Source organism: Moesziomyces antarcticus (assembly GCF_000747765.1).
Source record: "Moesziomyces antarcticus DNA, scaffold: scaffold_v10014, strain JCM 10317, whole genome shotgun sequence".
In the NCBI taxonomy this organism is placed as follows: Eukaryota; Fungi; Basidiomycota; class Ustilaginomycetes; order Ustilaginales; family Ustilaginaceae; genus Moesziomyces; species Moesziomyces antarcticus.
Window position 1 is genome coordinate 443,009 of NW_014638996.1, and position 23,011 is coordinate 466,019.

Below are 23,011 nucleotides of genomic sequence, written 5' to 3' on the forward strand. Positions count from 1 at the left end.
ATGCAGAAACAACTACAGCCGCGTCGTTGGATGAAGCGAACGAGGGATCAAGCAAACTGGCTTTTGCGCATGAGGTTGCGGCGCACACGTCGTTTCTCTGATCCCAGCTGGAGCGGCGCGTCGGTTGCGGCGTCGCGGTGCGACTTGGTGTTGAGACGCGCAAGGTTGGCGACGTGCGGCCACTCGAGGTACGGCACCTGGTTTCTGGGCATGCCTGCAAGCAGCGGCTCGTCCGACGCCTGCGTCTCTCCACGCTCAGCATCCTCAGCTGCATCCGGACGGCCGAGGGCAGGGACGACGTTGAGTCGGCTCTCGCGCGCCTCGCGGATCGCTTCAAGGTCGAGCGACGCCCAGACGGGCAGCTCAATTGCACCCTTGACGATGCCCATGGCTCGTCCTGCTCCTGACTCGAGCTTCAGCTCACCCAGGAACTCGGGATCCACAGGGGTGAGCAAGTGGATGTGACCCGCATCCACATCGATCGAGCGCACGATGCCAAGTCCCACGCAGCGCGTGCCGAGACGCTTGCCCGAATGCACGATGCGCGCAGCTCGGTGGAAAGCCCGCTTCCACGTGTTGACCATCCCGCCGTCCTTCTGCGCTGCGTCCACAGCCACCTCGTCGTCAGCCGCACCGCTGTCAGAATCCGTCACGATGATCGCCACAATGGACGCATTGATCGCCATGAGCTTCAGGCTGTCCGGCACGGAAGAGCCCAGCGCAAGCACACGGATACCGGCCTTGAGCCCTCCGTCCACGTCGACCACAAGCGGAGGTCGATGCACCAGCGGCTCGGTAAAGTTCCACGTTCCACGCACTGCCGCCTGGGCGGCCGACGCTGGAGCGAGCCCCTGAGCATACAGGTAGCTCATCAGGTTGAGCAATCGAGCCTCGGTAGGCGCGAGCTTGGAAGCCACTTCGGTGACATAGCGAGGAGGAGTCGCGCCACCATCGCCTGTGCCGGTCTGTTCCGTTGTGCCCGCACCGACGCCTGGCTGGCTGCTCTGCTCGGCGTCTGCTGGACCAGGAGCGCCAAATTCGAGCTGCGAAACGCTCTCGAGTGCGGCGATCTCGGGACCTGCACCGAGGATGGCGCCATCGACGTCGAGCCAACGTGCGCCACGGAAGGGTGCAGGTACGATGCCGGCCGATCCGCGCGGGATCACGTCCAAGATGTGCGTGGGGCGCAGCAGCGGCTCGAGCCTGGCGGCGAGGTCGGCGCCAAGCCCCTTGATCCAGCCCTGCGTGTTGATGACGAGCGGCACGCGTTGCTGCGTGCCAGTGGCATCGGCCTGACCAGGCTGAATGTGGGTGCGGAAGTATTCGATGAGATCGTGCACGGCCGCGACGTAGCTCTCCGGGTCATCGCGCGGCGTCACATCACCGACAAAGTGAGCACGAACAGGAACGCGAGGCTGACACCAGCCTGGACCCAGTGTGACGCAGGCGCCTCGAGCAACTTGCTTGTCGCCGTTCTCGGTGCTCTGAGCAGGACCTGTGCCAGATGTGGCATGCTCGCCAGCTGTCTGGCCTGTACCTTGATCATCGAGAGAGGCGTCCTCGCGCTTGAAAACATGCAAGGCTACCATGCCCGGCGGACCAAAGTCGGTTTGGCCGAGGTCGAGCTCGAGGTAGGCGACTGCGCCGCCGATGTTGCTGCCGAGCGAGAGGATACGCTCGAGGGCCATGCGGCTCAAAGTGCTCTTTCCCACCTTGCGATTGCCGCGAATGAGGGCGACGACGGATTCCTCCTGCGGATGCTGGGCAGCCGAAAGCGCCGATGAAGCCAGGCGATGCAGCGCATTCTGCCATGCGTGAGGGATGTAGGTCGCGCTGAGGCCCGCTGTGGGGTAGGCGCCGGAGCTAGTGAGCCTCTTTTGTCTGTTGGCAAGCTGGTCAACATCGGGGGCGAGAAGCACCTTGATGGTGGCGAGCTGGTGAAGAGTGCCGAGCTCGAGATTGGGAGGAGCCGAGAACGGCGTGGCGAGGCCGCCGATCGGGCAAACCTGACCCAGCGCGGTGATGGGCGACGTCAGCGGTGTGAGCTTGATGATGGCGTCGAAAGGCTGAGCGAAGAGACGAGCCGCCTCGGCGTCATGGGTGTCCTCGCTTTGAGATGCGTCTGTGGGAGATGCCTTGTGTCCTGGAAGGCGCGCGGGTGGGACGCATCTGAGCACGGGAAGCGCGTGACAGATTGGCGCATGCACCTTGGCGGATTGGAAGCCGTCGGTCGAGGTGGAGAGGACTGCGCCGCCGATCTGAACGCATCCTCGGAGCACGCGGACGCATCCGATTCCAAGCAACGAGAGCGTCTCGTCGTGTCGGAGGCCGAAATAGAGCGCCTCCTTGGAACGCTTCTTGTTCTCCTTGACGATCGTGTTTGGCGTCTGCCCGTCAAGCACGGCCTCGAAGTGGGAGTAGGGGACGGCGTCCAGTAGGGCATCGCGGGGCAGAGCTGGTGTAGCCTCTGCCTCGGCGTCGATAAACTCGACATCGCTTTCGCCTGCATGTGCGGCACGACGGGGCTGTGACTTGTTGGAGCGGGCGGGGCTTTGGTTGGGTTCCGGCTTTCGCCTGCGTGCATTTGGAACGGACCCTGCTTGAGCGTCTGCCTGCCCAGCCTCATCGTCAGACGAGTCGTCGGATTGGGTTTCCGCCTGCGGAGTCGCTGCGTCCTCGTGAGATGAAGACGCGTCGTCGGAATCGTCGTCGGCAAATGCCAAGAATCCAGTCGTGGGATCCTCGACTGGCATATCCGAAGAGCCGACTTTGGTCTTGGCATGCTTCCCGGCCGAGCCGGCAAAGTAGCGTCGAACTGCTTTGATCCCGCTTTGGTCTGGTGAGGCAAAGAGCGATCGCTGCTTGCTGGCACTCTTCTCGCCAGCTTTCGGCGCAGCCTTGGCCCGTTCTCTCTTTGTGGGAGTGGCCTTCTCGGCCTTCTCCTTTTTCGCAGCAGTGGCCCGCCCTGTCTCTGCCTTGTCTGCCTTGTCTGCCTTGCTCTTTGGCGTGGTCTTTGAAGGCGTGGCTGCGGCCGCGGTGCGCTTTGATGCGGCCTTGGATGACTCGGCATGATCCGCCTTAGATTTGGAGCCAGACGCGGCTCGTCCGGCGCGTTTCTTACGCGGCGGCGGCTGTTCCGACTCGGAGTCGCTGTCGTCGGCCATTCCGACTCGGAGATCGTCGATGATTTGCTGCACCGCCTGCTCCAGCTCATCTTCGGCCTGCTCCCGAGCCGATGTGCCGGACGATTTGCGCTTTTTGCTCGAGGATGCAGGTGTGGATGAGGTCGAGGCATCCGCAGAGACGCCCTTGGAGGCACGTCGACCCGGTGTGCTCTTCTGTGGTGTGGTGCTGCTGGTAGTCTGCTTTGTCGACTTTGGCGTTCGCTCAGTGGCACTTGCGACCGAGTTCCTCCTGGGTCGCGTCGCAGCAATCGAGTCCGGCTGCTGAGTCGTCGAGGACCTTCGCGTTCGCTTGGCGGAGGGCGAAGGGTCGGCACGACTGGCTTTGGTTGGTGTCGCTGCAGCTGCGCGCCAGCTGGCCTCGAACGAGAGAGTCTGTGAAGCTGTCAAGGGCGCGATCACCACCTCCACGCCCGATGAGTCGACATGCTGGGACGAAGCAGCATGTTCGCCTGAAGAAGCCCTACGTGACGATCCAGACGGCGTGGAAGTCGAAGCGCTCTTGCCATTCTTGTCGTTTGCCGCGGCTCCCGATGGCCGTCTGGGAGAGCTCTTCTGTGCCTCGGCCAGTCTGCGCGCCTCGCGGGCCGCGTAAGCACTGACGGGCGCCATCAATTGCGATACAGAGACCCAAAAGGAGAGCCTGGAGCCTATTCGGGGGTGTGATCAGGGTATGGCAGGGAAGAGGAGTTGGTAGGGTTGGTGAAAGACGTGCGGCTAAAACGCAACCGTCCGCAGTTGGCCTGGCCTGTGCCGATTCATGAAAAAAAAGCGGAGCACCAACTGCAGGCCGCACAAAGCGCTTCCGCAGTGCCCTGCAGCTGTTGTGGCTAATCCTTCGCGCACCTTTTCTTCCAAAAAATCTCGAGAAAAAAAAAGGCAAAAATCGAGTGGAGAGAGCAGGGGCATCACGTGTGGACCCGACGCCGCTCTCGACGCCTCTGCCAACTCGGTGGGCTCGTGCTAGCCACAAATCAAGCTCTTTCGACCATCACCACTCCTCACGTCACCTCGCTCACTCACCTCCGAGGCGACACTACGCACCCTCTCTCGCGAACATGCCGCCCAAGTCATCTGCTAAAGGTGGGGGCAGCGGTGGCGGCGGAAAGTCTGGCAACGCCGCCGCCTCTTCCAAAGCAAAGTCGCATCAGAACAAGGAAGAGGACCTTCAGCGCGAGCCGCTCCAGGCCGTCGTGCTCGCAGACGCCTTCTCCAAACGCCTCGATCCGCTCACCACGGACAAGCCTGCATGCTTGCTACCTCTCTGCAATGTGCCTCTGCTCGACTGGACGCTCGAAAACCTCGCTCTCGCCGAAGTCGAGGAGATCTTTATCCTCGCGAGTCGTCACTCCGACCGGATCAAGAAGCACCTAGCCACCACGCCCGCCCGATACTCGCTGCCTAAGATCACCGTCATCGCCACGCCAGATGCTCAGTCGCTTGGTGACGTGATGCGCGAGCTCGACAGCAAGCAGATCATCCGTTCCGACTTCATTCTCATCCACGCAGACTCGGTCGCAAGCATGGACCTCGCCAGCATCGTCGACGCCCACAAGCGTCGCAGGAAGAAGGACAAGGACGCCATCATGACCATCTGCACCATGCCCGTCGGCAAGCGCAGCCGCATCCGCACCCCCGGCAACCTCTCCCTCTTCTTCCTCGAGCCTCACACCTCCCAGCTCGTCCACTACGCTCCCGTGCGTGCAGCACCCCGCCTCCGCACTACCAGCCTGCCCCTCGAAGTCTTTGACGAAGATGCTGCCGCCACCACCCACAGCCTCGCACGTGCAGCCGAGGTCGACGTTCGCAACGACCTCGTCGATTGCGGCATCGACATCTGCTCCGCCGACGTCCCACCACTCTTCTCCGAAAACTTCGACTACCAGACCCTCCGTCGCGACTTTGTCCTCGGCATCCTCACCTCGGACCTTCTCGACAGCAAGATCTTTGTTCACGTCGCGCCCACCGGTCCGCCCGCTTCCGCCGTCCAGATCGCCAGCTCCTCTTTCCCCGAGGTCGTCGGCACCTCCACGTACGGGCGTGGCTATGCCGCGCGCGTCAAGTCGCCCGCCGACTACGACGCCATCTCCAAAGATGTCATGGGTCAATGGACCTATCCTCTTGGTCCAGCCGGCTACCTGCCAGGCGGTCAACGATACAGCCCCAGGTCGGGCCTCCGCTTCCTTGGCGACAATGTCGTGCTCAGCCGCACATGCCAACTTGGCCCACACACGCTCGTCGGCAGCCAGTCCGAGATTGGCGACAAGGCATTGCTACACCAGTCCGTGCTTGGATCTTCGGTCAAGGTGGGCAGCCGCACAACCATCTCTGGCTCGTATATTTGGACCGGCTCTGTGATTGGAAGCGGCTGCTCCATCGAGCGCAGCATCATCGGCGAGCGCGTCACCATCCTCGACGGCGTCAAGTTGAACAAGGGCTGCATCATTGCCGAAGGATGCACGGTCGGGCCCAACGTAGAGCTGCCCGCCTTCAGCAGGGTCGGTAACAAGAAAGAGAGGTCCGACGATGACTTTGACAGTGACAGCGAGGACGACGAGCAGCACGACAACATTCGTACCGGCGCGTCAGCATCGAACGCAGCGAAGGAGGCTTACTCGAAAGACCTCGGAGCCAAGGGTGTTGGCTTCCTTTGGCGTGCGCTTGGCGAGAAGCCGGTGCGTGCTGAAGACGACATGGATTCCGAGGCGAGCGACGAGGACGAAGACGAGGATGACGAAATTGAGCGCTCGCACAATTTGCGGCTCATGCGACTGGGTGCCGACCTCGAGGACATGGAGCTCGACGACACGCTTTCGGACATCTCCTCCGTGGGCATCGGTCGTGACTCGGAGGACGACGATGATGACGACGGCTCTGGAGCGCACACCGACAACTCCATGTCGGACGACGACGACGACGAAATGCTCGGTGGCTCCATGATGCTTTCCATCGGCGATGGCGAGACCAACGTCGAGAAGCAAGCGGCCGTGAAGCGTCTCGACGAGTTCCGCACCGAGGCGACTGCCTCTCTGGAGCGTGCATTCGAGGAGAATCACACGGTGGACGATGCGGCTATCGAGCTCAAGACGCTGCGCATGGCGTCCAACGTTCCGCTCAAAGAGGTGCGCAAGACGGTGATCGGCTTTATCCTCACCAAGTGCGAGCCGGACCAGCCCAAGCAGATGCTCGCGGTGCTCGACAAGTGGTGTCCGCTCATCTCGGTCGTGGCGGTCGACGATCAGATCGAGGCGCTTGCCACCGTGCAGAACTTCTGCGCGACGCAGCCCAAGTACTACAAGATCTTCATTCCGCTGCTCAAGAAGTTCTACAACGACGACATCATCTCGGAAGAGAACATTGTTGGCTGGTGGAAGAGCCCGCTAAGCCGCAAGACCGACGCCGACATTGGCGGCGACAAGAACCTCCAGCTTAGGAAGGCGGCCGAAGAAGTCATTCGATACATCCTCGAGAGCCAGGAGAGCTCCGATGAGGACGACGATGATGAGGAGGATGATGACGACGAGTAGAAAGTTGCGCACAATCTCAATGCAAATCATTCAGGCACCAGAAGAGATTCTCCCAGAACACATGGCACGACCGTTTTGAGTGGCGCAAAGAAGGCTTGAATTGCGCGCGAGACTACCTGCCGATGGCATTGAAGCTAGCAGCGGAGGCGCCGTACTTGAGTCTGTCGGCTTCCTCCTTGTCCTCCTGTTCTTTCTTGATTCGCTGCTGCTCGACAAGCTGTTCCTGGTCGTAGAGGTTGATGTCGTTGAGCATGCAGTCGAGTTCTGGGCTCACGATGAACTTGCGGTGGAGTTCGCCGAGCGCCGTGGCGGTTCGATTGCTCGGATCAAGCAGCATCACCTGTTGGAGGAAGGTGCTTTGCGAGCCACCAGTCACCTCCATCACCAGCTCGCCAAAGTGCAAAAACACACGTCCATCGCGGTAGACATTGAGCTTGCCCACCAGACCCTCCTTGCTGCTCGATCGGCCGCCACGCTTCGTGTCGCGCTTCTTGTCGTCTTCCTCCGAATCCGCCGCATCCGAATCATCGTCAATCTCGGAGCTGGGAGCCACTTCATCCTTGACCGACGTCGGGCGTGCTTTGCCCGCGCCACCCGTGGTTCCTTCAGCAAACGAGACGCTGCGCCTCTTGGAGGACGAAGATTCTTGGCCTTCGCTGGCCTCCGGTGCCGCAGCCGCATCCGCTGCAGCAATATCCGACTTCTTCGGTGTCTTGAACTTGGGGAAGAGCTGTGGGAACTGGAAGAGGTAGAGGCGGTTCTCGGGACTGGCATCGTCATCGTCATGGAAGACGAAATCATCCACGAGGTCGTCCATGAGCTCCTCGCCCTCGCTTTCGCTCAGATCGAGCGCATCAGCTGTTTTGCCTCTTTCTTCCTCTTCCTCTGGCTGCGGAGACACCGATGCGCTCGAGATGGCGGTCGAAGCGCCGGAAGTATGCAACGACGACGAGGCGCCTGGCTGCAGATCCGGCATGGTTTCGTCGTCTTCGGACTTGACGCGAACAGCGCCCGCGTCGCGCTCGTCCTTGGCGAGGCGATTGTCCATCTTCTTTTGGCGCGCATCGGCGGCCTTCTGTTTGTCCTTCTTGCTGGCCTTCTCGGCCACTCGCGGCAACGCACGCGGTGCGAGCTCGTCCAGGATGTGTACTTCGTCCATGTCGACGATCTCGACGCCGCCATCTTCCGGGTCGGAGTACTGCTCGGCGTCCTTGAGCTTGTCTGGGTTTCGATACGAGGCGCGGTCGGGGTCGGGTTTAGGGGTGGTGCTGCTGCGCTGGGAGTCGGAGCCTGGTGCTGGAGTGAGGCTCGATCCACCGGGCCCGATGGGAGCGACCTTCTTGCCGGTGGGACGGGCAGATGGTCCCAGAGCAAAGGGTCCCGATGCGGTCATCTGCGTTGGTTGACGAGGCGGTCGTGCGCCACCTCGGCCGCGACCTCGGCCACCGCCTCTCGTTGATCCGCCTGTGGAGCCCGGTGTAGCGAGAGGCGATGCTGTGGAAGATTCGGCAGCTGCCGATGATGTTGGCGCTGGCGATGCGGATGCCTTACGACGCTGCGGCATGACTGGACGGAATTGCATGCGGACGCCCGAGCCTGGTCCGGCGGAACCCGCTGCACCACCAGGGGCAGGCGAGGCGTATGAAGATCTGGATGGCACCATCGATGCGCTGGAAGAGACGGAGGCGCCGCGACCGAGGCCGCCACGGAGCGAAGCTGCGCCTCGCATCGAAGCCATGCCTCGCAAGGGTCGTGCTGCCGGTGGTGCGGGGGCAGCCTGTGCGCGCGCATCAGCGGGAGCTGCATTGTCGGACTGACCGGCTGGCTGGGTATTGGACGGCTGCTGCGGATTGTCCGACATGGTGCTAGCAGCGGCTCGAATGTCGGCGAGTTTGAAGAATGGATAAGCTGGACAAGGTGGAGCAGCTCAAGAAGGATTCCAGCACGACAAAGCCTGCCAAAGCCAGCCAAAAAACTTGCTTCACCGAAACCGACTCCCGAAGGGTCCATGGCCGAGCCGATGTGTAAAAATCGGGCATGCTCAGAAACGCGATCCCTGTAGACCCTTGCGCCCAACAAATCTAGGCGACGCAGGGGCAGTCATCGATAAGTGCTGAAAAATCGGGCGAGTATGCGCACGGTCTTCGCGTCTCCCGGGCGTTGTTGGGTGCGCAACTCCACTTTGCCTCTGCCTCTGCTTTTCACGCCTTCTGCGAAATTCTCGCATCTTTCCGCGCTGCTGGTTGATGCACCCGTAGCTGTGTTGCGATCGAGCCGCTCGCTGCCCGACTCGGCACACAGCGGGTGCACTGCCCAAAAGCTTCCGACGCACGGCCTCCTCTTCCTCTCTCCCTTCTGTCACCACCTCATCCTTACTTTCTCCTCCACCATCCCCACCCGATAAACGATCGCATCTCCACAATGTCTCTCTCCAGCAAGCTTGGTATCACCGATGTCGACCTCAAGGACAAGAAGGTCCTGATCCGCGTCGACTTCAACGTCCCCATGGACGGCGACAAGATCACCAACAACCAGCGCATCGTTGCTGCGCTCCCCACCATCAAGTACGCCATCGAGAAGCAGGCCAAGGCGGTCGTCCTCATGTCCCACATGGGCCGCCCCGACGGCAAGCCCGTCCCCAAGTACTCGCTCAAGCCCGTCGCCGCCGAGGTCTCCAAGCTCCTCTCCAAGGACGTCGAGTTCCTGCCCGACTGCGTCGGTTCGGCCACCGAGCAGGCCGTCGCCGCTGCCGAGGGCGGCAAGATCTTCCTGCTCGAGAACCTCCGCTACCACATCGAGGAGGAGGGCAAGGGCACCAACGAGGCCGGCGAGAAGGTCAAGGCCGACGCCAACAAGGTGCAGGAGTTCCGCGCCAGCCTCACCAAGCTCGGCGACGTCTACATCAACGACGCGTTCGGCACTGCCCACCGTGCCCACTCGTCCATGGTCGGCGTCCAGCTGCCCCAGCGTGCCGCCGGTTTCCTGATGAAGAAGGAGCTCGAGTTCTTCGCCAAGGCTCTCGAGAGCCCCGAGCGTCCCTTCCTCGCCATCCTCGGCGGTGCCAAGGTGTCGGACAAGATCCAGCTCATCGACAACATGCTGGACAAGGTCAACTCGCTCATCATCTGCGGTGGCATGGCGTTCACCTTCAAGAAGACGCTCGACAACGTCAAGATCGGCACGTCGCTCTTTGACGAGGCCGGTTCGCACAAGGTGGCCGAGCTCGTGGAGAAGGCCAAGAAGAACAACGTCGAGCTCGTCTTCCCCGTCGACTACATCACCGCCGACAAGTTTGACAAGAACGCCAAGACCGGCTCCGCCACCGACGCCGAGGGCATCCCCGACGAGTGGATGGGCCTCGACTGCGGCGAGCAGTCGCGCAAGCTCTTCCGCGACACCATCACCAAGGCCAAGACCATCCTCTGGAATGGCCCCGCCGGTGTGTTTGAGTTTGACAACTTTGCCGGCGGCTCCAAGGCCATGCTCGACGCCTGCCTCGAGGCCGAGAAGAACGGCTCCACCGTCATCGTCGGCGGTGGTGACACTGCCACCGTGGTCGCCAAGTACGGTGCCGAGGAGGGCATCTCGCACTGCTCCACCGGCGGCGGTGCTTCGCTCGAGCTGCTCGAGGGCAAGACGCTCCCCGGTGTCAAGGAGCTCTCGGAGAAGTGAATCCCTGGCCCACACGCCAGACTGTAACCATGCCTGCCTACCTGCAATGCGCAAAAATATCCCGTCACTGAAAGCCTTTCTAGTGTGTGAAGCGATCCTGTGGTTCGCCTGACGAGCGCGGTCGGTGACTTGCCAATCACACATATCTCGCAAACCTCCGAACCGCGCAAAGCGCCTATAATAGCAATATCCAAGGTTAGTCGACATGATGGTTTCTTGGCGCAGTTGGTTAGCGCGTCTCCTTAACAATTCCGATCTCGGATCGTTAGGGCTTACGGAGGAGGTCGCCGGTTCGAACCCGGCAGAAATCATTTTGCCGCCCAAGCCAGCTCCCTTTTTGCTAGACTTGCGAAAAAGACGAGGAAGACGGTCCCTGTCTTGGCTTCGCGTCGACGAGGAGGCGGACACGGAGCGTGCATCAGAGAGGTGGTGCAGGCGGTGTGGCGCCGGAAGCGGCGGGGAGACAAGCGAGGGTCAGTTCTTCTTGAAACTCTTTTTTTTTTTTTTTTTTCTCTGTGGTTGGTCGGCTGGCGAAACGAGTCAGACGCGCAGAGCGGAATGCGGCGGCTCTCTGGGTAATTGAACGGAATTGCGAGCGGCGGTCCAAAAGGTGTGGCGAGGCCGAGTCAGTGAATCCGCGCTCGCTTTCGCTTGCTTGGGCCTCTCTGGCTCGGGTCTTGGCTTGAGCGCTGGGCCCGGGCGAGACCGCTTATCAGCCAGAGCGGGCTGGGCAGGTCTTCTTTCCCTCTTGCTACAACCATCATCCACACTAGACTATACCAGACGGGCATCCTCTCGTCACCATCTCAAGCTCAGCCACCTTCCAGCTCAAGCAGCACTCCAAGCACACCACTCACAGGCTCGAATCAGCTCGCAATCATGCCAGGACAGTCCGGAAAGGTGCTTTTGGCCTACTCTGGTGGACTCGGTAAGTAGTCCGGGTACCACTCCGGGAGCGCTCCCCAGCTGTCAACCTGCCCCCCGCCTGCAATCCCAGCATCCGGGCCATGTTGGACAGCTCCACATCGCTGCTGGCCCCTGCGCATCGCCGCCGTCTTGTGCGTTGGACGCCATCACTGACGCTCAACTCCATCTCGTCCCCTTTGATATCTTGTCCATTTGGCTGTTACGATGGTTGCCCTTTCCGCTTCGCGTTTTCGCCCGCGCCTCGGCCCAATTCGCTCTGCCCTCCAATCGGGTGACTCGAATTTTTTTCGCCCGGGCCCCATTTCGGATTAAATTTTTTTTGGCTCGTCTGGCGCCTCTTCGCGGACGTTGACGCACCGATCACCGTCGTGCAACCCACCGCGCCGTCTCTACACCGACGCTGTCGTGGTCATTGCGCCGTCGTCGTCGTCGTCGTCGTCGTCGTCGTCATCGCTGCTGATGCTGATGCTGTCGCCATCGTCACCTCGCGTTGCACCGCAACACAGACACGTCCACCATCCTCGCATGGCTCATCGATGAGGGCTACGACGTCATCGCCTTCATGGCCGACGTCGGCCAGGAGGAGGACTTCGAGGCCGCTCGCTCCAAGGCGCTCAAGTGCGGCGCCAAGGACTTCATCCTCGCCGACCTCAAGCGCGAGTTCATCGAGGAGCTCATCTTCCCCGCCGTCCAGGCCAACGCCATCTACGAGGACGTCTACCTGCTCGGCACCTCGCTCGCCCGTCCCGTCATCGCTCGCGGCATGATCGAGGCCGCCGACAAGACCGGCTGCCAGTACGTCTCGCACGGCTGCACCGGTAAGGGCAACGACCAGGTCCGCTTCGAGCTCGCCTTCTACGGCCTCAAGCCCGACATCAAGGTCATCGCCCCGTGGCGTATCCCCGAGTTCTTCAACCGCTTCGCCGGCCGATCCGCGCTGCTCGAGTACGCAGAGTCCAAGGGCATCCCCGTCACCCAGACCAAGGCAAAGCCCTGGTCCACCGACGAGAACCTCTTCCACATCTCCTACGAGGCCGGCATCCTCGAGGACCCCAACACCACCCCGCCCGCCGACATGTGGAAGCTCACAAAGAGCCCCGAGACCGCCCCGGACACCCCCGAGAACATCGTCATTGAGTTCCAGCAGGGCATCCCCTCCAAGGTCAAGGTCGCCTCCACCGGCAAGGAGCACACCGACCCCGTCGACGTCTTCCTCACCCTCAACCAGCTCGCTCGCGAGCACGGCATCGGCCGTATCGACATTGTCGAGAACCGCTTCATCGGCGTCAAGTCGCGCGGCTGCTACGAGTCGCCCGGTGCGACCATTCTGCGTGCCGCCCATCTCGACCTCGAGGGCCTCACGCTCGACCGTGAGGTGCGCCGAATCCGCGACCAGGTCATCACCACCAAGTTCTCCGAGCAGCTCTACTACGGCTTCTTCTTCTCGCCCGAGTGCGAGTTCGTCCGATCCTGCATCCCGCAGTCGCAAAAGACCGTCAACGGCCAGGTCAAGCTCAAGCTCTACAAGGGCAACGTCATCGTCGAGGGCCGCAGCTCCGAGGAGCTCCTCTACGACGAGAAGTTCACCTCCATGGACGAGCAGGGTGGCTTCGACTCGGCTGCCACCAGCGGCTTCATCACCGTCCAGGCCATCAGGCTGCGCCGATACGGTCTCGGCTTGACCGAGCGCGGCCAGGCCGGCTCCGATCGCCAGACCGCTTACGCCATCCGCAAGTAGGTCTTCCCCTTTCGCCAAGATCAGCTTTCCTCCCGACTTGGCCTGTAAATAAAAATAGCGTCCTCGCTCCCCGTTGAAGCGAGCAGAGTCATCGCATCATGTGTCGCCCCTCTCTGCAATGCCCAACATTCATTTTGCATCCGATTCCAGTTCACAAAACTCAGTCCTCAGTTGAGCACTTGCCAAGCCGCATCGGAACATTGGAATCCAGAGGCGCGAAGAGTGAGGTGGGCATGCGATTGATTTCCCAAATGGAAGAGACAAGGCGAAGAGAAGATTTTTGGTGCCTCAGGGCTGAGTGACGATCTAGGCGTTGATCTTTTTGAGGATGGCCTCTTCGCACTGGGTGGTGGTGGCGGATCCGCCGAGGTCTGGGGTGAGGTACTTGCCCTCGCGGATGACCTGGTCGACGGCCGTGTAGATCTTGAGCGCAGGCTCGGTGTAGCCCATGTATTCGAGCATGAGGGCGGCGGAGCGGATCGAGGCGATCGGGTTCGCCTTGCCCTGACCCGCGATATCGGGCGCCGAACCGTGGACCGGCTCGCCCTACGATGCGCAGCACAAGGGAAGAACAAGGCGGGGCAAAATGTAAGTAGGCGCTCGGGGCTGGAAGGAAGGAGAAGACGGAGGATGGGGCTTACCATGAAGAAGTTGTCGCCGGCGTTGACGGAGGGGACGAGGCCAAGGGAGCCCACGAGGGCGGCGGCAGCATCCGAGACAATGTCACCGTACAGGTTGGGCGCCACGACCACGTCAAACACCTCGGGCTCGCGGAAGAGGCGGTAGACCATGGAGTCGACGAGCTGCTCGTTGAGCTTGACGCCCTCGTATCGGCCGGCGCCTCCGTTGGCCTTCTGGTCCTTCTCGTACACGCCGCGGACCGAGGTGCGGAAGAGACCGTCGGTGACGCTCAGCACGTTGGACTTGTGGCAGATCGTCACGGTAGGCTCGTACGACGGCTGGTTCACCTTGCGCAGCTCCTTGCGCGCAATCGCGACTTCAAACGCCTTCTTGCCGATGCGCGTCGAAGCCTTCTCGGTGATCTGGCGGATGGCGCGCGCAATCTGACCGTCCGGACCGCTCTCGCTCGTCTCGGACTTGATGTACTGCTCGCGTGGAAGCGAGTTGGGGAGGGACCGTTCTGCGTCAGTATCTCATCTTTCGCTCTCCTCGACGACGGATCAGCTACTTACCAGGCACTCGGTGTTCTCGCGAATGATGACGCTGTCGATGAACTTGTCGTCGTCCTTGGTGCCGCGCACGCCGATGACGGGGCGAATGTTGGCGTACAGGTCGAGCTCCTTCCTGAGCTTGACGATGGGCGAGCTGTAGCCCTCGACCTTGTGCGACGGGCTCGAGACGGAGCCGAACATGGCTCCGTGGCAGTCGTCCTTGAGTGCACGCACGGTCTCCTCGGGAAGCGCCGAGCCGGTCTTCTGGAAGTGCTCGAAGCCAGCGTCGAGGTGCACAAACTCAAACTTGGGTGCGCCGGGCGTGTTCTGGAGCACACGCTGCGCGCAAGGGAGCACCTCGCGTCCAATGCCGTCTGCGGGCATCATGCCCAGGCGCAGCACGCCCGAAGTGGCATTCTTGAGGATCTTGGCGGCGGTCGACGTCATCTTGGACTGTGTGGGTGGGACGAGCAAAGCAAGAGGTCTAGGTGGGGGTGGAAGAAGAAGGGGCAATCGGTTGGACAGCTTCGGCATTTTCCCGGGCTCGCCTTGTGCCTTGTCCACCCTTCCCTGCCCTGCCGATGCACCCGCGCCAAGCGAGTCACGGCTGGTTTTCAGGTCTTCCAGCTCGTCGGAGGTGGTCGGATCGAAATGACTCTTTGGATCTGGTCTACGTCTATATGTATGCAATGTTCTAGCTTGCTTTCAACAAAGGCCGGTTGGCCCAATGGTAAGGCGTCTGACTACGACGTTCTGTTCTTCGTGAACAGCCGCTAATCAGGAGATTCTGGGTTCGAGCCCCAGGCTGGTCATTCCTTTTTGTCTTTTTTTGGTGCTCTCCCGCATCCTTCCTTTTTTTTTTCTGGACAAGATCTTTGCACTTTGAGCGTCTTCACACGGCGGCTCGTAATGCCATCTTGTCTCGAGTCTATAGATCGGGCCGAAATGCAGACGGTCTTCGTGTGGGAGGAGACGTGGATATCCACTGCGCCTCAATTTTTGTGGAAGACTCGCGGCATCGCGCAGCCACCTGTGGGTTCTGTCTGTGGAACACGCCTGTCCACTGCAGACAGTCCGACAGGACGGTTCGAGGATTGGGGATTGACAGTGTGACCGATGAATTGCATGATGCCCAAGGAAGGAACTGTTTTGGTGTTGCACCGCACCGTTGTCGATCTTGGGCCCTTACGACTGCAGCAGCACGGAGCAACACAAGAGTCCGGGATGGACGACGACGGTGCAGAGGCTGATCAGGTTGAAGGAAGCACGCGTACATGTGTGAGTCTCATTCCGTTTGCGTAATGCTCAACCACACTTGAACAATCTCAGTCATTGGTCATCTACGATGACTTTCGTGAGCGCGGGCATGGATCGTACGGAGTAAGTGTTGAAGACGAGGGAGACTGCCACAAGGTTGTGTATATGCAGCGGCCAACTATATGTACGCATTAGTTCTTCCTTCGAACATCAATTGGCCGGTTGGCCCAATGGTAAGGCGTCTGACTACGAAAGGTTGCTGTTCTACAAGAACAACAGCTGGTTAATCAGGAGATTCTGGGTTCGAGCCCCAGGCTGGTCATCTCTTTTTGCACTTTTTTGGCATCTTTTTGCCGGTATGCAATTTTAGGTTCCCGTTTTTTTGGCTTTCATTATGGATTGGACATGCGTTAGTGCTGATCAGCATTTGTGTAACACTTCGTCGATGCTCGAAGCTCAAGCGAACCGGGGTGTGACTCTGGCGCTAGTTATACGGCCGCTGATACGTGTCAAGAAAGTCAACTACGTAGCAAGCGACCGCATGGCGACTAATCTGATCATTTACAGCAACCTCGAGCCATCTTCTTCACTCCAAGTCCAGACCGAACAAAAAGAAAAAGGGGGACTCGGATCAAGCTTTCCTTTTTCCTGCCGCAGCCAAGCCGCAAGATCAACACACCAAGGAGAGTCATCCCTCGACGTTGAGTTCCGCAAAAGGCGGGCAGAGGGAAGAGCAAAAAGACAGCCTGCTTTGACAGCGGCAAACGGGCAAAAAATGATTTCTGCCGGGTTCGAACCGGCGACCTCCTCCGTAAGCCCTAACGATCCGAGTAGACCGGAATTGTTAAGGAGACGCGCTAACCAACTGCGCCAAGAAACCGTTGGAGCAACGGGTCTCATATTGCATATATGAACTATTACGCGCTCAGCCATGTTTCGCTGTGAGAAAGCCCTGAGCGGCTATCAAGAAGACTCACACACGATCGCGACGGAGATGAGATCACTGGGAATTGCAAGAGGGTATGCGCTCACAGAGGACAAGAGCGGTGCACGGTACAGCACAGCGGAAAGGACAGACCAACAGGGGCTAGCGAAGAAGCAAAAGGGAGAAGAAACGAAGAGCGCGGGCGACGACAAAACCAGATGCAAGATGCGAGGGTGCTGTGGAGAGGATGCCAGGACAGAACACGAAACGTAGCAGAAGCGCGCTGGGCGAGATTGAAGGCAGCGAGGGCAGCACGACTCAGTTGGTGGGGTTGCTTCCAAAGTACGAGCCATACTGCGGCTGCTGATCCCTCTTGATGGTCGACATGGCGTGCGGGTTGCCGTGGTCCGGGCCGAGATGGCCGGGCGAAAGCATGGGTCCGGACGCATAGCCTCCAGGTCCAAAGCGATCCCTTCCCTGGCCATCGAAAGGTCCAAAACCGCTGCCCGGCTCGTTGCCCATGGCCGCTGCGTTGAGCCCAGCATTCGTCGGCATGGCCGAATCGACGCTCTGGTACGGGTTCGTACCGTAGGCGACCGAGTTCATCAGCTTGGCGCTGCCCGGCCGCGACAGCTGGTTGGCTGCTTCTTTCGACTCGAAAGCATCGGCTGACGCTGCACCATTACCGCCGAGGTGATGTCGCGACTGCGAATCGCTCGGAGACGAGACCGAAGTGGCTTCGGGCGAAGCAAAGGCGTTGACTAAACCTCCAGGAAGCTGTTGTCGCTGCTGCTGCTGCTGCTGCTGCTGCTGCTGCTGCTGCTGAAAGGCATGATCACTCATGCCGTAGCCCGGGTACTGCTGACCTTGGGATTGCGAAGCGTACGGTGGCAAAGTCCCGGCATGTGCTGGCTGGCCACCGTGCGAAGCTGGCGACCGATCTTCGCCCCCACCCGCGCGGCCGGAGCTGTAGCCGGCGTTGATGTTGGGTGAAGCGGTGGTGTCTTCTGACAGACCGGATGGCCAAGACTGGTCTGCCCGGCCTGGCTGTCGCTGCTCTTCCTGCTGCTGATGGCCTTGGTAATGCAGGCCGTCGCGGAAGTTGCTCAAGTCGTGCGGGCGGCTTTCGGAAGAGACCGCGTCGTACGGACCTCGGCTGGTGTTGCTGCCTTCGCCGCCGTGCTCGAGTTTCGACAAGGTGGCTGCGCGTTTGCGGTTATCGTTCTTCTTGTTCCCAATGCCACAGCCCTTGACCAAGACGTGGCGCTTGAGCGCGTCCTTACGGCTGAAGGCCTTGTCGCAGTATCCGCACGGGAAAGGCTTGACTGCCAAATGTATGCGCGCATGACGCTTGAGGTCGTGGTTTCTGCTGAAGATCGCATCACACGCCGAGCATTTGAACTGCTTGGGTGGTGGCAGGGATGACCTTGCCTTGAGCTTGTTCTTGTCGTTGGACGAGGTGAGTGTGAGACGCGCCACCTGCCCTGAGGGGTTGGGGATGCCAGCAAAGGCATCCAGCGAGTTGGGACCAAGTGGCCACAGTGTCTCGGCAGAGTGATCATATGGCCCACCCATGCTCGATGTCGGACCGTTCATCACTCTCGGGTATCCATCGGCGGTAGCGTGCATGGCAGGATCGCCGTAAACAGGGTTATTGGTACCGCCGAGGTACGAGGAGGCGTTGTGAACAGGAGGATGAGATCGTTGTCCCATCGATCCCATAAAGGAGGCCGTGGGGTACTCCGGATAGTCTGCCGTCGATTGCCCCGCTAGACCCCATGGCACTTGAGCCGGTTGACTGTACACGACCGGATTGCGGATCGCCGGCGCCGAGCCATCGTACGTGTAGTTGGCCTGTTGACCTTGATGGCGAGCCAGGTCTCCTTGCGCAAAGCCACTAGGGAAGGCGGCCGCGTCGCGGGACCTGTCGTTCGGAGCGCCTTGGTGCAGTGGTTGTTGGACTCGAGGGACCGGCCACATGGGCTCGGAATCGGCTTCCATCTGCGATCTGCGGTCGTAGCCGAAGTTGTGCAGAGATGACGGGGGCGCCATGGAAGGGTAGTGCTGACCGAAGCCGTGCTGGCCGACTCCGTCGTAACGCTGTGCGACAGCCATTGACTGTTCCTGCAGTGGAGCAGGACGCGCGTGAGAGGCACTGCTGAGAGGGTGCAAGTCTGAAGCGGAAAGGGGCAGAAAGCAGACGAGTGATGGCCCAGAGTATATGGGCTACGAATCGTCGGCGAATATTGGATCGTGTTGGCGGCGGTGAGGCAGAGGACTGGAGACTGCAAACGTCGGCCGTCGTCTTGCACAGCGTAGATATACCGAAACCTCGTCAGAAAGAAGACACTCGCGAGATGCTTGCCTCTGTCTGAAGGAGGGGACCGATGCCTCGCCGAGCGGAGCAAACTTTGCGGAAAAAGCAGGAGTCAAGGCGATATGAGCTCGATCGTGTCCGTGTTGGTTGCACGTGCGGATTGGGGCGGCCGAGGGAGCTCCGGAATGGGCCTAGGCGGTTGTTTGGCAGAGGCGCTGCAGTTGCGGGGCGGTATATCGATCTGCGGGATTCAGGAACGGGGGGCCCAGCAATGATTGATCGGATTGCCCACGCCTTGCCGCTGCCGACGCTGCGAAGATTTGAAGCGTTGGAAAGGTACGGGTGGGGACCGCGTTGACCGAGTCGGGCAACAAGCAAGGTTAGGAAGGATGTATATGCAGGCCGAGGGAAACAAGCAAATGAAGAGGAGCTTGATCGGTAGCGCGGATGAGATGAATGCCTGCTTGCAGGTTGCACCAATCAGGGACGATGGGAGGCTGCAGGCTGCGGTTCCTGCGCTTGGCTTCTCGGCGTCTATGCGATGTCGAGCCCACGAGAGATGGCAGTTGAATGAAGAAGCGCATTCAGGCACCAGGTGAAATGCCGCCGGATTCGCATGCGTCGGCCAAGGCAAGATCGAAGTGCGCAATCGAACGTCGAGAGTGCGACATCAGAGTGCGAGCGTAAAGAGGAGGGGCAGAAGGAGTACGGAGCGAAGCGAGGGATGTGCGTCAGTACAGAGCGTCGAATGTGTTGCTGAGGAACGAGATCACCGAGAGAAGCAATGAAGCGAATAGAGCATGGGAGTGGGGTCCCAGCAGCATGCAAGACGGTTGACATGCGCACACGAGTCAGGGCCCAGCATGCCATGAAGTGCCTATGAACGAGGGTGCATGCTCCGAAGGTCCCAAGCACTCGAGGCGCACGAGGAACGACGCGGAAGATGCTGCTGCAGGTCCCGCCGAAGAGTCCGACTCGCGACTTCCGATGAGCGAAGGAGGAGCGGAGGTGCTCGGCAAAACCACCTCATATGCAGACACGCCCTGCGTGACACAGCTTCATTCCGGCGATGTTCACGTCGCCAAGAAATCTCGACATGGACATGTCCGGTTGCGCATGAGCGAGAGGGCGTATGCTAGAGTGCAGCAATGTGGTCCGAGCACCAATGCAGGGCAAGCGCGCCAAGCGCGGCTTGAGAGCAACGCAAAGCGAGGTAGCGCCGAGGAGGAGGCCGATGAGACGAGTGAGAGCGAATGAAGTTGGCGCACTTACGATGTTTCCACCGGACAGAGTTTGGAGAGTCGATGCACGCGCGGAAGCTGCAGCTCGATGCGATGAGGAGCGTAAAAGCGCAGATGAGCGTGCGCCACCGGAGGGCACGAGGGTGTTTCGGTCGCGCGGCCAAGAAGCGGCACGCTGGTGAGGAAGACGCCAGCCGAAATGAAGTACGGGCAGCTGATTGTTGACGGCCGGAGGCAACGCAAGTTGATCACGGGCGTTATTACGAGGCTGAATGCACGGAGATGGCCGAGGATGTGGACAGCAACGTCGATTGATGGGTTGCGCCAGGTTGATCGCTGAGATGACGCCGACGACTACGGAGAGACTTGGAATCCAGGCGAAGCGGCAGAGCGGGGATCGCAGGTATGAGACGGGGTGTCGGCGATCAAGAGCAGGCGCCAGGAGATGCAGGCGGCTGTGGCAGAGCCGATTTTGAAAGACCGAATCGACGGGGAGAGCTACAGGGGCTGTGCAGCCTGGTCGAGAGTGAAAGGAGATGGTGGTGATGGCGAGGATGATGTGGGTGTCGGTGTTGGTGGACGGGTGGTGGTGGGATGAGAAAAGCGAGAGATAGGGATAGGGGGCAAGAAAGCGGCGTGGTGGTCGAATGCGTCGTGGGGGGGCTGCTGGCGCTTGGCTTGTAAGTTGCCGAACGAGCGAAATGGGTGAAGAGCTGGCCAGCAACGACGCTGGTTGGCACGACTGGCAAGGAAGGCGGCGGCGAGGGGATGAGGGTCGGGATGGGAGAGGCAGGCGGCGCGGTGCGCTAGGCGATGACTGACGTCGACAGAGTGAGCAGAGCGAGAGAGGGAGCGGTGCCGACAGCGGACGGAGAGGCCAGGTCGGGGGAACGGCGCTACGGCGGACGGGGGGAGACGAGGAGGTGGACGAAGCGGACCTGGGTGTATCGGTAAAACAGAGCTCAGCCAGCTTCCTTCCGCCAAGGCAGCGGAACGGAGAATCCGCGAACACGACGCCGGTCGAGCCAATGCCGTGTTGGTCCAGGTCCAAGCCAGCAGACGACAGGGCGAACCCGACGCCACGCAATGGGCCCCCCTCTCCAGGCACGATGGGCACGGGGGAAGGGGAGCATGCACGCACATCCACACCCACACCCACAACCACAAGCACAAGCACGCCGAATACCACCAAGCTGCAGGTGCAGGAGCAGGAGCAGGTGCAGGGGCCGATGCAACAAAAAGGTGCACATGCAAGTGCAGGAGCAGGTGCAGCGCGAGCAACGCGATGACCACCAGCAGCAGCGTGCGGAATCCATTCAAACCATGAATGAGACATCCGCTGAGTCGGCAAGCGCGTCAGGGCTGCATGCGATTCCGCTCCAGCCGAACAAGCTGCTAGCTCGACCCGCTTGCACCGAACCCCTCCTCTCGAATGCGCTGTTCTTTTACGCGCCAGACAGGGCCAACGCGCGAGCGAGCGGGCGGTTGGCGGAATTCACAATTCGCCTCCAAGTCCTGATCAGACGGAAGCGCCGACAATCTGTCCGGAACATTTTGAAATTGTTCAAACAATGAGCAAGAGATTCAGTTTTTTGCTCAGCAGCCTGCAATCGAATCCAGACCCGGGCGCAACAATGCGCAGGCGGGAAGGACACAGCTGATGCGAATAATGGCTGAAACAACACAGCATGCGTGTGGTGGGCGTGCCTTCCTACCTCCTGGCGACGGTGCCAAGCGGAAGGGGGATTGTGGGATTCGAAAAAGCAAGGGCGGAGTGGGGTTGGCGCGACTCTTGCTTGCACCGGCCGTGCCAAGCGCAGCGAACCCGAGCCGATTCCCACCGTTCGGCAGGCGGCTAGGCGCGCACGCGCGACAGGCGGCACGGCTGAGGCACGCAACGTGGATACTCTGACAGACGAAACCCTGGAGCTCCAGACGCACGACGCACGATGCAGGCCGCAGCACGCACGACGTACAACTAGCGGCCGAGCGCCCGAGCGAGAGGACGGGGCGATCAGAGCGCGGCTAGCATGCAGACGCGAAGCTCGGCAGCAGCGATTGCAATGCGCGGGGCGTGAGTTCCGATAGGCGCTCGTCCAATTTTTTTCTTCGAGTGCGCATGCTCGTCGCCGGGTGCGGTGTTTCAAAAAAACCTGGGCCCCCAGCGCTGCACCACTGACCGCGTCAAACTTTCAGCGCGAGAAGCATACGTACTCTGTCTTGCAATCTGGCACAGCGAGCCGTCGACGCGTCCTGAGCTGACGTGGCGTGCAAAAGGTTCCCGACTCGGATGCTACGACACGAGCGCAAGGCCTGCCGCCACCTGCTGCATGCAAAAGCTGCGGCAACAACGTCCGAGTACAGCATGCGGAGCCAAGAAGCGCTTCCTCCGGCGTGCCACCGGTCTGGCCCTGGACATTGTCGCGGGATCGCATGCACATTGTCCGCCGCGCCAGGTGGGGTTCGCCGGCGTCCAAAGGGTCTGCACACGCTGCCGCGCAAATCGATGCAGCCCACAGGACGAGGGCACACAGGATAGGGGGGGGACCGGACATGCTGCCGCGAAGATTGCATCGCTCCGGCAAGGCACGCCCTTTCGAGCCAGCCGAACGCGCGTCTCGTCATTCCAGATGTACAGCTGACTGAGAAGACCTACATTCTTTTTTGGCTAGTTGACATCGTTCCAAGCTGCTCGACAGCAGAGGGTTTTTTTTTGCATTTGCATTTTTATTTTTCGTGATTTTGATTTGGGGCTGCTTACCCTCGTGTGCACGGAACTTCAAACCTTGTTCAGCAAGGCACCGGAAGGCAGTCCAAGCGCGCGGATGTCTTGAAGCGATCAGCTGAACATGCTTCCGGTCTTTGCAGATTCTCCGCCCGCCCGCCTCGTTCTGCTGCACGGTCCCACGCTTCGCCTGCCTCGATCCCCACTTTTCAATCAAATCTCCCTTTTTCGAATTTCCTCCAGATCGCAGATTCCGATCTTGCCTGCGATGCTGTAATCCTCCAGGTATCCTCGCCATGCGCTGCGGTCACTGTAACAGGAACCCGAG

At 60.5% G+C, this 23,011-nt stretch overlaps 9 protein-coding genes and 4 non-coding genes across 13 annotated transcripts; 7 read left to right on the top strand and 6 right to left on the bottom strand.

Annotated features, from left to right (window-relative positions):
- Window positions 1-47: 47 nt before the first annotated feature.
- On the bottom strand, window positions 48-3,794 carry PAN0_014d5001 (uncharacterized protein; the record flags this gene model as incomplete). The annotated part of the gene is made up of 1 exon (XM_014799706.1): window positions 48-3,794. The coding sequence occupies one exon, from the start codon at window positions 3,792-3,794 to the stop codon at window positions 48-50; it is 3,747 nt and encodes a 1,248-aa protein (XP_014655192.1).
- A 446-nt stretch (window positions 3,795-4,240) lies between these two features.
- On the top strand, window positions 4,241-6,709 carry PAN0_014c5002 (translation initiation factor eif-2b subunit epsilon; the record flags this gene model as incomplete). The annotated part of the gene is made up of 1 exon (XM_014799707.1): window positions 4,241-6,709. One exon carries the CDS (start codon window positions 4,241-4,243, stop codon window positions 6,707-6,709), a length of 2,469 nt encoding a protein of 822 aa, XP_014655193.1.
- A 112-nt stretch (window positions 6,710-6,821) lies between these two features.
- On the bottom strand, window positions 6,822-8,570 carry PAN0_014d5003 (uncharacterized protein; the record flags this gene model as incomplete). Its single annotated transcript, XM_014799708.1, has 1 exon — window positions 6,822-8,570. One exon carries the CDS (start codon window positions 8,568-8,570, stop codon window positions 6,822-6,824), a length of 1,749 nt encoding a protein of 582 aa, XP_014655194.1.
- Window positions 8,571-9,130: 560 nt separating this feature from the next.
- On the top strand, window positions 9,131-10,381 carry PAN0_014c5004 (phosphoglycerate kinase; the record flags this gene model as incomplete). Its single annotated transcript, XM_014799709.1, has 1 exon — window positions 9,131-10,381. The coding sequence occupies one exon, from the start codon at window positions 9,131-9,133 to the stop codon at window positions 10,379-10,381; it is 1,251 nt and encodes a 416-aa protein (XP_014655195.1).
- Window positions 10,382-10,591: 210 nt separating this feature from the next.
- Window positions 10,592-10,692, top strand: PAN0_t014c0005. Its single transcript has 2 exons — window positions 10,592-10,629; window positions 10,657-10,692. It is a non-coding gene; the product is annotated as a tRNA-Val (tRNA).
- A 568-nt stretch (window positions 10,693-11,260) lies between these two features.
- PAN0_014c5005 (argininosuccinate synthase) lies at window positions 11,261-13,046 on the top strand (the record flags this gene model as incomplete). Its single annotated transcript, XM_014799710.1, has 2 exons — window positions 11,261-11,309; window positions 11,815-13,046. The coding sequence occupies 2 exons, from the start codon at window positions 11,261-11,263 to the stop codon at window positions 13,044-13,046; spliced, it is 1,281 nt and encodes a 426-aa protein (XP_014655196.1).
- Window positions 13,047-13,352: 306 nt separating this feature from the next.
- PAN0_014d5006 (isocitrate dehydrogenase) lies at window positions 13,353-14,665 on the bottom strand (the record flags this gene model as incomplete). Its single annotated transcript, XM_014799711.1, has 3 exons — window positions 13,353-13,592; window positions 13,688-14,152; window positions 14,240-14,665. 3 exons carry the CDS (start codon window positions 14,663-14,665, stop codon window positions 13,353-13,355), a joined length of 1,131 nt encoding a protein of 376 aa, XP_014655197.1.
- A 266-nt stretch (window positions 14,666-14,931) lies between these two features.
- Window positions 14,932-15,030, top strand: PAN0_t014c0006. The gene is made up of 2 exons: window positions 14,932-14,967; window positions 14,995-15,030. It is a non-coding gene; the product is annotated as a tRNA-Arg (tRNA).
- Window positions 15,031-15,334: 304 nt separating this feature from the next.
- On the top strand, window positions 15,335-16,230 carry PAN0_014c5007 (uncharacterized protein; the record flags this gene model as incomplete). The annotated part of the gene is made up of 5 exons (XM_014799712.1): window positions 15,335-15,496; window positions 15,548-15,598; window positions 15,714-15,793; window positions 15,890-15,945; window positions 16,043-16,230. The coding sequence occupies 5 exons, from the start codon at window positions 15,335-15,337 to the stop codon at window positions 16,228-16,230; spliced, it is 537 nt and encodes a 178-aa protein (XP_014655198.1).
- On the top strand, window positions 15,692-15,797 carry PAN0_t014c0007. The gene is made up of 2 exons: window positions 15,692-15,727; window positions 15,762-15,797. It is a non-coding gene; the product is annotated as a tRNA-Arg (tRNA).
- Window positions 16,231-16,251: 21 nt separating the features above from the next.
- Window positions 16,252-16,355, bottom strand: PAN0_t014d0008. Its single transcript has 2 exons — window positions 16,318-16,355; window positions 16,252-16,287 (listed from the first exon to the last, which is right to left on the bottom strand). It is a non-coding gene; the product is annotated as a tRNA-Val (tRNA).
- Window positions 16,356-16,718: 363 nt separating this feature from the next.
- On the bottom strand, window positions 16,719-18,515 carry PAN0_014d5008 (uncharacterized protein; the record flags this gene model as incomplete). The annotated part of the gene is made up of 1 exon (XM_014799713.1): window positions 16,719-18,515. One exon carries the CDS (start codon window positions 18,513-18,515, stop codon window positions 16,719-16,721), a length of 1,797 nt encoding a protein of 598 aa, XP_014655199.1.
- Window positions 18,516-19,568: 1,053 nt separating this feature from the next.
- On the bottom strand, window positions 19,569-22,981 carry PAN0_014d5009 (uncharacterized protein; the record flags this gene model as incomplete). Its single annotated transcript, XM_014799714.1, has 7 exons — window positions 19,569-19,760; window positions 19,990-21,151; window positions 21,379-21,498; window positions 21,800-21,813; window positions 21,935-21,983; window positions 22,173-22,440; window positions 22,720-22,981. The coding sequence occupies 7 exons, from the start codon at window positions 22,979-22,981 to the stop codon at window positions 19,569-19,571; spliced, it is 2,067 nt and encodes a 688-aa protein (XP_014655200.1).
- Between the last annotated feature and the right edge of the window lie 30 nt (window positions 22,982-23,011).